Genomic DNA, 14,857 nt, shown 5'->3' on the forward strand with positions numbered 1-14,857 from the left:
TAACATGTCAGGAGAAAAAATAAAATTCAGAAAACTTTTTCTTCAATTAACGTGTCTCACGTTTTAATTTAACAACATCTCAGTGCAGCCTCTATCTCTTGCCTTTCTCACATTGACCTTTCTGTAGAAGCCAGTGTAGTGCTCTGGTTCTGTGAGAAATGGTGGAGAGCTTACCAGATTTGATCAAACCACTTAAATTTAGCAATAAGTGGCTTTCAATAAGTACTTATTTCTTTATTTAATAAGCTGTAAATCAGTCTAAAATCATCATTGAACTCTTTTTGCTTAAAAGAAAATCTATGGAGATATTTTTATCACTCGTAATGGAACTTCCTTGACTCTCCTCATGATAAACAAGTTCTCAGAGTAAAAAACAAATGAAAATCTAAAATCCCTTTCACACTATATTGTCCATACTAACACACACACACACACACACACACACACACACACACACAAATAGGACATTTTCTTTTTTGCTGTCTCATGTTGAGATTTGTAAGAAAACAGGGGACAAACTTTCATGAATGCAGAATTATTTCAGACCCTCAACCACTACAAAGTTTGGTGAATTACATTCCCAGACATTTAAGTGGGAAACAAACAAACGCCCCACAGAAATAGTGGTGTAGCCATCACTGTGAGGAGAATACTGGGGCTACATTCATGTTGGTTCCTAAAGATAGTGACATCAAAGTTGTTGGTTGCAACTGGGGACCCTGAGAAAGAAGGTACCTACCAAGAGGGACTCCTGAAGGGTAAATGGACTCAAATGTATAATACAGACCCTTGAAGCCATTTCTATGGGAGAAGGGGGCTCAGCAGGAGGGCACTTCAAGGAGAAGACTGCACTGCACTGCCTGCCTGCACTGTGCTCCTGCATCTGAGCCAGCCCTTAGAAAGGGGTCCCTAGAATATACTTCAATATTTAAGACTGAGGCTTTCCCCATTCATTTGGAAATGTGCACTTATTTCCTTATCAGCATTTTCTCTAACCAATCAGAGCAGCTCCATTCTGAACAAAGAGGACAGAGTGGTGCAATCACTTTGAGGACTTGGAGTCCTGTCTTGCATGAGGATGAACCAATCAGACACCAGGGGTTGGGAACTTCTCTCTACTTAAGCCAGCTTCTTTCTGGCTCTGGGAGCACACTTTCTATTTCCACTCAAGATTGTTTCCTGGAGAAATAGGAAGAGGGAGATGGAATGGAGCAGGTGGAGCTGACCAGAGCAGAGCAGAGCTTGCTGGTCAGAGAGGGCCACCTTGCCACCTGCTGCTTCATTCTAGTAACTGGGCTGCATCACAATTGAACTGTTTGCAATGAATAAAGTTTCCTTCTTCACTGCACTCTAAATTAGGGATTCCTGATGGCATTCAACTGGCACCAATGACCAAAAGCTGACTGTTTTACCTTATACCGTATGTCCCTCCCCACCTCACAAGACAAAAAGGAAAGCACAGAGAAACAAAACCAATTCGGAGTACACAGATGAGAATCAGAGGGGCTAGTTTTCCCTCTAAGAGGTGATACATTATGTCCTCTCAGTGGTTCACACTTAGGCAAGCACTAGGCCATCAGGTCCTTGCCAGAGATCTGAGTTCCCTAGACTCAAAAAGATGCTCATTTCCTGAATAGTCCACCCTCATCTAGGCTTCTACTGGCACTGCCCAGGCTCCTGCTGTGTCTGCCCTACTGCCCCACCCTGCTCCTTCTTCTGCTCCACCCCAGCACCCCCAACCCCCAGCACCGCCCTGCTGCCTCTTCCTCTACTGTCCCCCTAACCCCACCCCTTTCCTCCACCTGCGGACCCAGAGCTGCACCCTCCTTCCTCAGGGACTATATAAGGGCTCTGCTTGCAGCTGCCTGCATTTGTGAGATTGACAGTCCCTCCCAAGCGGCCAGCAGTGGGTGAGGTCAGGCACCAGGCCCATTAGGGAAGTGGGACTGAGTGGGTGGGGACTGCCCAGGGCTGGGACCTGCCAGCTGCCTACACCTCTCTCAGTCCTGGTCTTCGGTGCGGTGAGTACCCACAGCCCCTGCCCTTTCCTGGGATTGCTGCCTGCACTGCTCATCTGAATGGGAGGCGACACCCCCCACCAAACCCCCAAATCAGGGGACACAGAGCTGACTGGCCTGTGATGGACCCCAAGCCTGAGATCATAATATTTTTATTTCTTTTTCAGCTCCCTGCCCCCCTGAGCAGTTTGTGACAATTTTTAGGCAGCCCTGGAGGCATAGCTTTTCATTGCTGTGAAGAGAGGTAAGGAGAGAGGGAAGGAGGGAGGAAGGGAAAGTGGGAGGAAAATATGGAGGAAGGGGAGGCCAATGTGATCCTAGAGGTTACTTTCCAATAACAATGGTAATAACTCAATGTATTACTGACAGGGAAGCAGCCAGCACAGCTCTCCTTCCTGGCCCATCTCTGTGGAAACAAGCTCGGAGAGAAGTCAGGGTTGGTAAGCAGGCTTCTGGGCTGAGGAGGAAGGCCAGTCACCACTCCTGAGGGTGTCAGAGAGGATGCTTGTCCCCTGCGCCTGGGGGGCTGCACCCCGACCCTAAGGCCTGTGCTGGGTTTTCAATCTCTCACTTCCTATACCAGCCTCAAGCCTTAGGACACGTCACCTCTCTAAGCATTAGCATCTGAATCTTGAAAGTGAGGAAAATTGATCACTTTGCTGAAATTTGCTTTAATGCAGTGTGGGTAGCTATGGTTTTCCAGTAGAAAATTATCATTTCGGGTAAAGGGTGTGACATGTGTGTGCTCCCAGCTGAGGAGGAAAGGCCCAGTCCTGCTGCTGAGTCTGCACGTCAGAGCCTCTAGGACCCTGGGTCCTGTGCCTGGTCTCTGCTGGATCCTTGTCCGGTTCCCCTGTGAGCTCATATGACAGTGCTCTTGGCCTCCTGAGAAAAGAAAAGGAAGTACAAGTTTCCATTTCCAGGGGTTTCAGGGCGAGGACGACCTGGAGACCTGCCATTGCCTACTCAGCTGGGGTGCTAGGCCTCTGTCCTGTGTTGCAGCCTCACCATGGAGCAGCTGAGCTTGGCCAACACCCGGTTCGCACTGGACCTCTTCCGCACCCTGAAGGACAGCGACCCCTCTGGTAACATCTTCTTCTCCCCCATGAGCATTTCCTCAGCGCTGGCCATGGTCTTTCTGGGGACCAGAGGCACTACCGCTGCACAGATGTCCAAGGTCAGCAGAAACCAACACAAGGAGCCTGGCTTCCCTGCCAGTCCCTGCTAAGAAGGCGTGCCTTGGAGCTCCTACAGGGAGTTTTAAACACTGTACTTGTGTGTTCCACAGCTACACACAACCAGGCCAGACTTCCAGAAAAGCCCCAAGAATAGTTCACTTACATGCAGGCTTTCCCTCATGATTGAGCTCTTACTGAGCACATACTGTGTGCCAGGCACTGTGTTTGTTTGGCTGAGGACACAGCGGTGAAGAAAGCTGCCAAAGCCGGTGCTGTGCTGCTTCTGGTGCTGTGGGCACATCTTTGAAGGCAGCTCCTCTCCATTCAGACTTTTCAGTTCCTGCTTTGCATGCAGCCCGCCCCTCATTAATAAATGCCTGCTATTAATTTTACCTTTCAGCATGAAATAGCACAGGGAACGCACCAAGGGGAGACGTTGGCGATGTTGCCTTTTTGAGGGAACAGGCCACCGTGGGGTTCTATACTGCTGAGGCCTAGCCTGTGCCTGGCACAAGGGCCTGTGCGGGTGGGAGGGAGTGAAGAAGAGGAAAGAAGGGAGGTATGGCCGCTGCAGGGACTGGGCCAGGCCCTGGGTGGGAGGCAGGTCCCTGTCACAGGGAGAAGAAGCAGTACTGCCTGGCCTTCCACCTGCCTTCCTGGGTGTGGGCGCACACTGTGCTGTGTGGTCTTTGGTGAATTCTGAGAGGGGAACTCCAGCTCCTTGAAGTAGGGAAGATTACAAGGTGCCAGTAACTGGGGGAGGTCCAGCCTTGGATTCAAAGTGTATCCATCTGTTCCAGCTCCTAATCTTTTATTCCCCCATTTTATGAAAAACCAATGGTCATTGCAGACATGAAAGCATTTTTATATTTTCCAAAACCCACTTTTTATTTTATCCCCAGACGATAATGGTTAGTTGCTTCTTGCAGGGTAATGTCAGCTTCTCTTTTGAGGTTTATGCAGGGACTGTACTACCTCTGCAGAAAATAGTTTTAAAGGTTCCCCTGCTTTTCCAAAGCAGATCTATCACAGCAACTGTGCAAACATTCCCCATTTCGGTGAGTAACTGGGCTCTGTACATTGTGTAGGTTTATTCTTTGTTTGTAAACTAAGATCCAGCCCAGGACTCATAAAACCCTAAAGGGATTCTTGATTTGTATCATGAAAATTAAACTTTTGCTGAATGTTAAGTTTATAAAAGTTATTTTTAAGTTACTGATGCTGATAGTGTAGTTTAAAAATCCCCTCAATTCTGTAATATCTTTGTGCTCCCACATAGGGGATGATTTTTAATTTTACTGTTTATTTCTGAGAACTTTCAGTAAAACTCTCTTTGATACAGAATTTATATATGAATATACCAGTTGTGATTTTCTTTGGAGAAAAAGCAGACATAGGTAAATATTTAGCCTATTAACCACTTACATTCATGGAACTATTATTATAAAAAGAAGTGATATAAAAAGAGCTTATAATGTAATTACATCTCACAAAGCTATAAATTTTTAATTCTCTATTCTTTTGTTTTCCAATGAAATTTTAATAAAATATTGGGCTGATATTATTGATATTAGTAATATAAGCATTAATTTAATTTGATAGAAGCAAATGTCAAGGAATTATTTCAAAGTAAATGGCTGCAGAAAGAATGTTTTCTCTGTTTAGACTCTTCACTTCGATGCGGTGGAGGAGATTCATTCCCGTTTCCAGAGTCTGAATGCTGACATCAACAAGTGCGGAGCTCCCTATCTTCTGAAACTTGCCAACAGGTTATATGGAGAGAAAACCTATGAGTTCCTCCCTGTGAGTACTTTGCTTTCACTTTTCTAAAACTCAGGAAACAGTGCAGATATTTTCCAGCACAATCAAGTCACAGACGTCAGTTTTTATTTTTATAAACATTCAGAAAGTAATACAGAATTTAAACATACGGCACTATCCCCATTAGAGATTCAATTTCATTTGATAGTCTTCACAGGATAAGAATGATCCTGGCTGTTTTAGTAAAGCAGTAGTGAATTCCATAATTCACTTCCAAGAACAATCAGTGTATACTTATTTATGGAAATGTTAATTTTCATAAATTTACCAAAGTTTAGAAAAGAATTGGTAAATTTTATGCAATACCAAAACTACTGAATTGTACATTTAAAATGATTAATGTGTTAAATTTAAAGTTACGTGTTTTCTACCATAATGCAATAAGTATAAGGGTTAAATTCTTTTGTTATATTGAAATTTTAGTCTTTTAAGACAATTTCTATTGCTTTTAAGGAATTTAGAAAACCATTTCTGTATATAGTAGAAGCTATTTTGGGTTTTTTCATATTGATGTTGTTCTTTTTTTTTTTTTTTTTTTTTTTTTTTTACATTTTATATTTTAAACAGGAGTTCTTAGGTTCAACCCAGAAAATGTATGGAGCTGAACTGGCCAGTGTAGATTTTCGGCGAGCCTCTGAAGGTGCAAGAAAGGTGATAAACGAGTGGGTCAAAGAGCAGACTGAAGGTAAGGGAGTGGGCCGAATGTAGTCATTCATTACACACTGGCCTTTCTTTTCTCCTCCCACTGTCCCAGCCTGCAGATGATTCCCTGCCCTTTTCCTCTGCCCTCACCCTCTCGCTGGGGCTAACCTCTGCCACTGCCCACTGCCAGACAGCTTTTAAATGTGGAAATTCCTTAGAGTGGGAACTTCAACATGCTTTTACTGAAGTAGCTAAATATTTCCCCCATAAATTCACAAAACCACATTTTAAAATTAAAACTAACATTGAATGTAGGATAAAAAGGATAAAGCTTTGAGGAAAATGCATCCTGTCCCAGATTTTGGGGGGAGAGGGGGGAGAAGTCTTATAGAAAAAAGCTTAATATTCTTGGTGTGAGATCATCCAGTCCTCTGGTGTAGCAAAGTGTAATATGCAAATAATATGCTAAGGCCAGTCAATCACTTGCTATGGTGTGCACTGACCAGTAGGGGACAGACACTGAGTCTGGTAGGTTAGCTTGCTGCTGGGGTCTGGCAGATTGGGACTGAGTAAGACTGGCCGGACACCCTCTGTACCCTTCCAAGGTCCCTCCCTTGCTGGCCACCTCCCACATCCCACTCTGGCCTCAATCTTGCACTTATGGGGTCCATTGTGCTGGTCTAGGCTCTCTCACAATTCCGGTACTCCTTGAGGGATGTCAGAGAGCCAATTTGGGCCTGATCCCTGTCAATGCAGAAGCTGTCCCTTGGTGGTCAGTGCGCCCCCACATGTGGAGTGCCACTCAACCAGAAATGGGTCTCATGGCTGGTGAGCACAGCAGCAGTGGTGGGAGCCTCTCCTGCCTCCATGACAGCGCTAGGAATGTCAGACCTACAGCTTATGCCCACTCCCCATGGAAAGTCGGGGGTCCCTAAGCCGGGAGCCGGATTTACCCCAGGGATCCCGGATTAAGAGAGGGCGCAGACGGGGCTGAGGGGACCCTCACACCCTGAGTGCACCAATTTTGTGCATCAGGCCTTTAGTCTATAATAATAAAAGCATAATATGTTAATTAGACTGGACAACCTTACAAATGAAGCTGTGGTGGCCAGGGCGGAGGCAGCTCTGCTGGTTGGGGCTAAGCCCCTGGCACAAATTTCGTGCATTAGGCCTTAAGTATTCTCATATTTGTGACACAAACTTCCGTGGCCATAAGTAATTTGGCTAATGTATTATCCAAGCTGTCAGGGGTGGCTCCATCTCAGCTGTTTCTCTACCACAACTCTCTCTAACCTCATCAAGGTCTGAGACAAGGCACCTACCCAACACCTGCCTCCCATCCAAAGCATTCCTCATGGCCACGCTGCGGTTACAGGGGAACCGGTGTTTCAGAGAACTGACTGTCCTCACCTTCGGATAAATACTGATAAATACTTCTGTGGGAGCAGCTTCCACTTGGAGGCCTTGAACAAATGACTCATTTAAAAATCCTTTTCATTAAGAAATATTTTTTATGCTTGCCAAAGAATGGCCATTCAACAAAAAGGCTCGTTGTTTCTCGTATAATGCAGAGAAGATTGTCCTGTTTTTAGCTTTTAACCCCTTTAGTTGGTTTATTTACAGTTGAAACACACTAACTTAATACATTAATGGGAATTAAATAAAAAATATGAATTTGAATTGCACTTCAATGCAATTCAAAAATGGAATACTGATATGTGAATTTTTTTAAAACTTACTTTATTTCTTTAGGGAAATTTCCAGAATTATTGGCTGCAGGCGTGATTGATTGTATGACTAAACTTTTGCTAGTTAATGCCATCTATTTCAAGGGAAACTGGCAGGAGAAATTCAGTCAAAAGGACACAAAGGATAGACCTTTCAGATTGAATAAGGTGAGATGATGTAACTACAAAATTGTTCTTTGCTCTAAGAGAATGCAGATAATAATATGAGTGACTTGGTCTTTTTGCCTATTCAGAAAGTCACAAAAACTGTGAAAATGATGTATCAGAGGAGTGAATTCCCATTTGGCTACATCAAGGACCTTAAGTGCCGGGTGCTGGAGCTGCCTTACCAGGGCAGGGAGCTCAGCATGGTCATCCTGCTGCCAGATGACATCGAGGACAAGGGCACGGGTCTGAAGAAGGTAACGGTTCCCACGCTCATGCTTCATGTTTCCGTCTGACATGTGGGTTCTGCCTGTGTGTATGTTGTGTGGTAGTAGCCCAACCATGTTTGCTACTCTGAAGCCTAAGATTAACTTTTCAGCAACTGTCAGTTTTGGTGGGTGACATCTAAGGATCTATGTTAAATTTAACATGACTATAGTGGGCCACTGGGAAGGCACATGAATATGCTTTAAATTGTCAGCTGAGCCCTAGGCAACTGGCAGAGCCATGTCAGGGTTACACCCCCCCCCTCAACCCCCATGAAGGGGGGGGGGGGTGTTATTCATTTCTGACTTCTTACCTTTGTCCAGTTGTAGGCAGGGGCAGGTCTAGATATGTAAATCCAGTAATTCTAGGGCCTACTTAAGAATGCAAATAAGCTACTTTGATCATATAAAAAAAACATGCTGCCTGGTTCAGGGTATTCGCTGCCTCTCCATCATAGAGTATGGTGTCCCATCTAGCTCTCAGCTTGCTTCTATTTCTCCATCTTGCTCTCTTTCTTTCTTTAATTTCTTAATTCCCAGTTCCTCCACTCAGCAACTGCTTTCCTCCTTTTCCGTACTAGATGCTGAAAAGAGAGAAACACCGCTACACAAGTCAATGGCAGCTCACAGGAATTTTCTTAAATGAACTTTAGAAGAAAGTGCAGTAGATTAGAATTGTTTTATTGAAACAAATTTATTAAAATTACAAATTCCAAAACATTTATATAGTAGGCAGCTTCAAAATGTACTATGAGATCCTATTATTACACTGCTCATCTCATCATAATTCATATAGACTGTGAATTAAATTTCTAAGAGCTACATGGTAGAAAAGACTCATAAGAGAGCTAAGCTTATTTTCTCATATGAACTCTGTATGATGTTTCTATTTTATTTCACTTAAAGGCGAAGACATTTCTTGGCAGCCTAGGACTAGGCAAAACTGTGAAGATTATGGTTTTTCTTTAGTGTCTCTAGCCTGCTGTGTCGTTTTCCTCTACCCTCTCTCTAACCAAACTGTTATCAGGAGGAGGTCCAATGTTAATTATTTGCATGCATAAAGTCTGCATTAAAATCAGTATATTCTTTCTTTTAATTGTATTTTCATATTTGTCTCTTCTCTGTTTATAAAGAGAAATTCTTCAGTCTTATAAAAGACACAATCAGCATCAGTAGATCAAGTGGAATGATGGGTCCATTCGAGTCCAATAGTAGTAGTAATATGTTAATGATAATAGTTGACATTCTTGTGGCACTTACAGTGTAACATTAAATCATTTAATATTCAAACCAATGCTATAAGGTAGGTACTATTATTAACACTCTCCCAATTTTATTTATTTATTTTAAATATATTTTTATTGATTTTAGAGAGGAAGGGAGAGGTATAGAGAAAGAGACATCAATGATGAGAAAGAATCAATTATTGGCTGCCTTCCGCACACCACACACTGGGGAGTGAGCCCGCAGCCCAGACATGTGCCTTTGGCCAAAATCGAACCTTGGACCCTTCAGTTCCCAGGTAGACACTCTATCCGCTGAGTCAAACCTGCTAGGGCCCCTCTCCCAATTTTAGATGAGGAACTAGTCCCTTTTCTTTTTTTACCCACAAGCTAAATCTATTAGAGATTACTTCAGCACAGTGAGTTCACAGATAACTACAGTGATCAGTAGGGTTCAGAATAGAAGAAATAGAAGAAAACTTTAGAATTTTACCTTGCACAGATCAACCAGTTATCGGAATAACAGCCATCATGGCCTATCGCAGTAATCCAGTGTGGTAGGGGTTTAGGAAAGGCTGGGTGGATGGATGGGTGGGTGGGTGGATGGACGGGTAGTTAAAGCTTCTTATGTCCAAAGTCTCTATTACTTGGCCCCTTGATGGTTTGGAACACAGCTCTGTTCTATTATCACCAATTGCTGAAAAGAAATGAAATCCTCCAACTGAAATCTATTTTGGTACAAAACATGAAAACATAAACAAACAAACCTAAAAGCAAAACACAATAAAAACACACAAATTAGCAACTAATCACATGAGTCCGTTCATGTGAATAATGTTTACCTTGCTTATGTGAAGTAGTTCTCACCTCTTCTTTTGCCCATTCTCACTACAGATTGAAGAACAGTTAACCTTGGAAAAACTGCATGAGTGGACCAAACCTGAGAATCTGAGTTCCATAAAAGTCAATGTCTACCTACCCAAGTTCAAGCTGGAAGAAAACTACAACCTCAACTCTCACCTGGCCAGCCTGGGTATAGAGGATCTCTTTACTAGCAGGGCTGATCTGTCTGGCATGTCAAGAACTGGAAATCTTTTTATATCACAAATTGTCCACAAGTCTTTTGTGGAAGTAAATGAGGAGGGTACAGAGGCAGCAGCTGCCACAGAAATGTTCATTGCCTGCTGCCTTATGCCAGAGGAAAATTTTGTGGCCGACCATCCATTCATTTTTTTCATTCGACACAATCCCTCAACTAACATCCTGTTCTTAGGCAGACTTTCTTCCCCATAGAGACTGGGGAAATCCAGGGCCAACCTCAGAGCTTTGTCACTGGTCCTTTCAATGGTGATAGTTTTCATATATTTTCTGCAACAAATCTACCATCCCAAAGCTAATCTCTATCTTCCTTTGTAATGTCAGCTCTGTTGGCTGTTTACACGCATTAACTTTGGCATAGATATCTATTTTTCTTTTTTATATTGAAAAATTCATTGATTGCTTTTTTGAATGCACCAAGCAGATATGTAGATTATTGAGGGTGTAGTAAACTAAAAAACTGCTCTACTCTCTTGAAAGCCATGAGAAAAATTATAATACTATAATTTATTTCACAGATAGACTCCTGGAAGCTATGGTAGAGAGACATTCATTGTTGAAGGGAGGCTTAAAAACACATATTCAATTGAAGTATAGGAGAGCAGCCCAATTAAGGGTTGGATTATGAAGATTCATTTGCCTTGGCCAGTGTTTCTGACCCTTTGTTCTACAGGGTTAGTATTCCATTATAGGCCCTCTGATTTCAAACTAGTAAGGAGCTTATTTCCCTTTATCTACATGGTTTGTAGTTTGTGTGGGATCACAAGGAGTGAAGAAGTGTCTTATCTTAAAAGATGCCATGATACCACAAAAAGGGAAGTGGACTAGGAGAGTAGTTAAGGAAGAGGAGAGCAAAGAACACACTGTTACCAGCTTCTTGTGTTTTCAGAATAAGAGCTCCTGATTTTAATCATATAGTCCAGAATGTGATAGCAATGGGATGGCTTTATGCAATGCTGGATTGGGAGGGTCTCTGTGATCATTATAAACCTTAGTCAAATGCACCCCTTGGAATGGGGCTTCAAATGCTGCATTTTCTTGCTCCTATAAAGCAGGTGGGCTGGCTAATAAAGTTTCCTAAGATTCTGCTACCCAGACTTCTCAGTCCTCTTCTTTCTATCTGAACTCAGAAAAAACAGGACTAATGGGGTTCTTGGACTGACAATACTGACATCCATGATCATAGTCAGTGGCTCCATGAAAGAAAAAGAAGATTTTATCAAATTTGTTGACAAGCTTTCCTTCCTTTTGTTCTTAAAATACTTACAGTTCTGTCTTTTACAATATTCAAGTTTCTTTTAGCTATAGGAAAAACAAGAAAAGCAAATCCCTGCATTCTATAATCCTTCTCTTTGGGCTCTTATGCTAAAATCTACTCATTGATTGACAGTGAATTGTGCTATTCAGGTAGAAACTGAAGTACCTGGTCCCATGCAACTCTACTCAAATCCTTTTTTTTATATATGAGGGAACAGGCTCGTGGACTATAAATAAATTATTGAATGTTAAAACAACCAGTAAATTTCAGAGCAGAAACTAGAATTCAATAAATAATTTATGGGGAGAACATCTAATTCTTTACTGCAATGGTGAACTAGGTAACAGACCTTTTAACAAAACCAAAAAAACTAAACCAAGCAAGCATAAGCCAAAGGCAAAGGATCTGCCATGATTATGTAGAAGTACTCAGCAATCCAGGGTAAATTGGTGACTATGGAAACTGGGGCACTTTTACTCCAGGGGCATTTCCAATCCAACAGGGGTAAAAGGGCATGAAGCAGGAACTTTTATGATATTCAAGGCCAGGCAGGCAGAATTTTGGCCTGTCAAGTATGACCCTGTGCTTTCATTTGACAACATAAGAACTACACTCTAGGAGTATGACTAAAGCAGCTTAGAATGTAGCCCTCATGTAAGTCCTTGGACAGTCCCCCAAATTCCAGTCTCTTGAATTGGATTACATCTATTCTGGTTTGCTACTATCTGGAGGCATGTGGAAGAAGAAAAAACAAAAATCATCCCTAGGGAAAGATTACCCATAAACCTCAAAATTCTATATAATAAAAGTCTAATATGCAAATTGTGCCCTTTGCTGGTGGTTTGACCAGGAGATCAAGAGTTTGACCACTCACTATGCTGTGCACTGACCACTGAGGAGAAACATGGAACATGATGAGCATTGGCCATGTGGTGCTGGCAGCTGGCAGTAGTGAAAGGGCTGCTGCCCAGATGGGCCCCAACTTGAGCAAGAGCGGGACCATGGTGGGATGGTGAGTGGGCAGCTCCAGGCCAAGGCAGGTGCGACCAGCTGAGGTGGCAGGGGGCGGGACTGCCACCAGGCTCCCAGGTGCTGAGGAATTAAGGGCAAATACCAATATTAAAATATTTATTCTAATTATTTCCTTTTCAAATGTGCATGAATCTGTGCAGTGGGCCACTAGTTATTTTTATAATCAGCTTTTTAAACTACACTATTTAGCACATAATAAAAGATAAATGGGATGGGAGAGGAGCTATGACAACAGGAATAAAAATCAGCATGAAAAAACAGATAATGGAAATAGAAATACAAGGGCTCTAAATAATGTAATAATCACACTCAAATTATAAAACAATAAACACTGTTTTATCAAGTTGATAAAAACCAAGGTTAAGCATTTCAGCAGGTAACTAAAAATTTAAAAGATACCGCATATTTGAAGAAAAATAAAAAAGAGCCCAGCCAGGTATGGCTCAGTGATTGAGTGTTGACCGAGGAACAAGGTGGTCACTGTTCAATTCTCAATCAGGGCACATGCTTGGGTTATGGGCTCGACCCTCAGTTGGATGTGTGCAAAAGGCAGCTAATCAACGATTATCTCTCATCATTGATGTTTCTATTTCTCTCTTTCTCCCTTTCTCTCTGAAATTAATTTTAAAATATTTTTAAAAGAACAAAAATGAAATAGAAGTCCTAGAACTCAAAAATATAACACATGAAAAACTAAATAGATAAATTTATCAACAAAATCTATCAAGAAAAAAAAGTAAATTGTCAGACCAGAAAGAGTAACCCATAATTTCTTCCAGAAAGACAGCCATAATGTAAAGCCTAGAAAGACAAAAGAATGAAAAGCATAAAAGAAAGGATAAGAATAGTGAAAATAGACAGAAGATATTTAACAGAAAAATATAAGGCAAGAGACAATATGGTGCAGGATAACATTTAATGATCTAACATTCAAAATGTGTATTCTAAAACTTATATGTAAAAATTTCAATTCATAGGTTTTAGAATCCTATTCACCCCCCCCAAGCAGGATACTACAAAGAAATCCATCTGTACTCACATTCCAGTGAAACTACAGACAACCAAAGAGATGATCGTGAGAGAAATAAAAAGAGCCAAAGAAAAAAGACAAAATTTCAGAGGAGAAACAGCTAGAAGGACAACACAGAAATCAACAGAAATTATGAGAACCAGAGATTATAGACTGATTTTACATGCTGAGAAAACACCTCCCAAATCTCCTGCCCATCCAAAATTATTCTACACCCAGGACACATAGTCCGGAAGATATATTCAGACAAACAAAAACTGAGACAGACTTAAAAAGAATTCCAGAGCATATTATTTATTTATGCAAAAGAAACATATAAGATGTAAGAAAAGAACAAGAGCAAAAAAAACCCTCCTCTCTAATAAAGAGGGATATGTTAATTGACTGTCCCTCCCTCAAAGATGGCTGCACCTACAGCTAATAAAAAGGAATATACTAATTGACTGCCATGCCCTCAAGGATGGCAGTGCCCACAGACACAAAATGGTGGCACCCAGTCCTCTCAGCCTCACGGGAGCAACAGGCTCGCAGCCTAGCCACTGTCTCCGGAGTTCCCAAATCCCCTCAGTCCCCCAGACACCCAAGGCTTACCCAGAGAGTAGGCAAACCCCGGATGGCAGCTACCCAACTACCCAGGGCCACCCGAGGCTCAGGTAATCAGGGCTAGCTAAGGATTGAGCTTCTGGCAGTGGCAATAGCAGAGGTGTGATGGGGCATATAGCCTTCCCCTGATCACTGGATCACCTCCCACCCCTGAGGGTTCCCAGACTGTGATAGGCCAGACTGAGGGACCCCCCTTCCTTCCAGTGCATGAATTCTCAAGCACTGGGCCTCTAGTTTAAATATAAATTTAAATAAATATTGACCATTATAAAACAATAGTAATAATGTCTGCAGAATTTCAAACACACATGACAATAAAATTACCCCCTCTCCAATCCCCCCCCCCCCACCCTGCCAGCCGGGTTGCACCTCACTGACCTCCTCTGCCAGCATGGTTGCCCTGCACCACACCCACTTTTGGCCCGGTCACTCCTAACTAAGCCCCCTGCAGGCCTGGTTGTCCCACGCAGCCTGCTCCTCAGTCTTTTGGTTGGCCCTCACTAACCCCTCCTCTGGGGTCTCCGTCTGCTCTTCAGATGTCACTTCCATGCATGTGGCCACCCCTTTGTCGGGGTCACCCCGTATAGAACCCTATTTCCTCTACCACAACTTTCCTAGCTCTCCTCTGTGTTACAGTCCCTCAGTATGATGTCTGTCCCACCTCGCTTCTGTGCTAAATAGCCAGTTTCCACTCACAAATCCAATTACTGCTTGTCCATCCCAGCTCATTCATCAGCACCCACTCACCCAGTGGGTCCTCCTTTTTGAGTGCAGAGCCTGGCCAGTCCACACTGTG

General features: G+C 42.7%; 1 protein-coding gene and 1 long non-coding RNA gene across 6 annotated transcripts in view; one reads left to right on the top strand and one right to left on the bottom strand.

Moving 5' to 3' along the window:
* The window catches only part of LOC311617049, an 83,321-nt gene that overhangs the window by 15,262 nt on the left and 53,202 nt on the right, over nucleotides 1–14,857 (bottom strand). The gene's annotated exons all lie outside the window — the stretch shown is intronic.
* Nucleotides 1,892–11,280, top strand: LOC311617038 (leukocyte elastase inhibitor-like). Of its 5 annotated transcripts, XM_084873168.1 has the most exons (9): nucleotides 1,932–2,021; nucleotides 2,186–2,262; nucleotides 2,388–2,458; nucleotides 3,021–3,195; nucleotides 4,862–4,999; nucleotides 5,585–5,702; nucleotides 7,412–7,554; nucleotides 7,641–7,808; nucleotides 9,935–11,280. In XM_084873168.1, exons 4-9 carry the CDS (start codon nucleotides 3,028–3,030, stop codon nucleotides 10,331–10,333), a joined length of 1,134 nt encoding a protein of 377 aa, XP_084729294.1. In that variant the 5' UTR covers nucleotides 1,932–2,021; nucleotides 2,186–2,262; nucleotides 2,388–2,458; nucleotides 3,021–3,027; the 3' UTR covers nucleotides 10,334–11,280. The 5 variants fall into 5 exon arrangements, with proteins under 5 accessions (XP_084729298.1, XP_084729297.1, XP_084729294.1 ...); XM_084873172.1 differs by lacking the exons at nucleotides 1,932–2,021; nucleotides 2,186–2,262 and adding an exon at nucleotides 1,892–1,910 and having other exon boundaries at nucleotides 2,388–2,454; XM_084873171.1 differs by lacking the exon at nucleotides 2,388–2,458 and having other exon boundaries at nucleotides 1,922–2,021.

The sequence above is a fragment of the Pipistrellus hanaki genome, assembly GCF_964339955.1.
Source record: "Pipistrellus hanaki genome assembly, chromosome: 2".
Classification (NCBI taxonomy): Eukaryota; Metazoa; Chordata; class Mammalia; order Chiroptera; family Vespertilionidae; genus Pipistrellus; species Pipistrellus hanaki.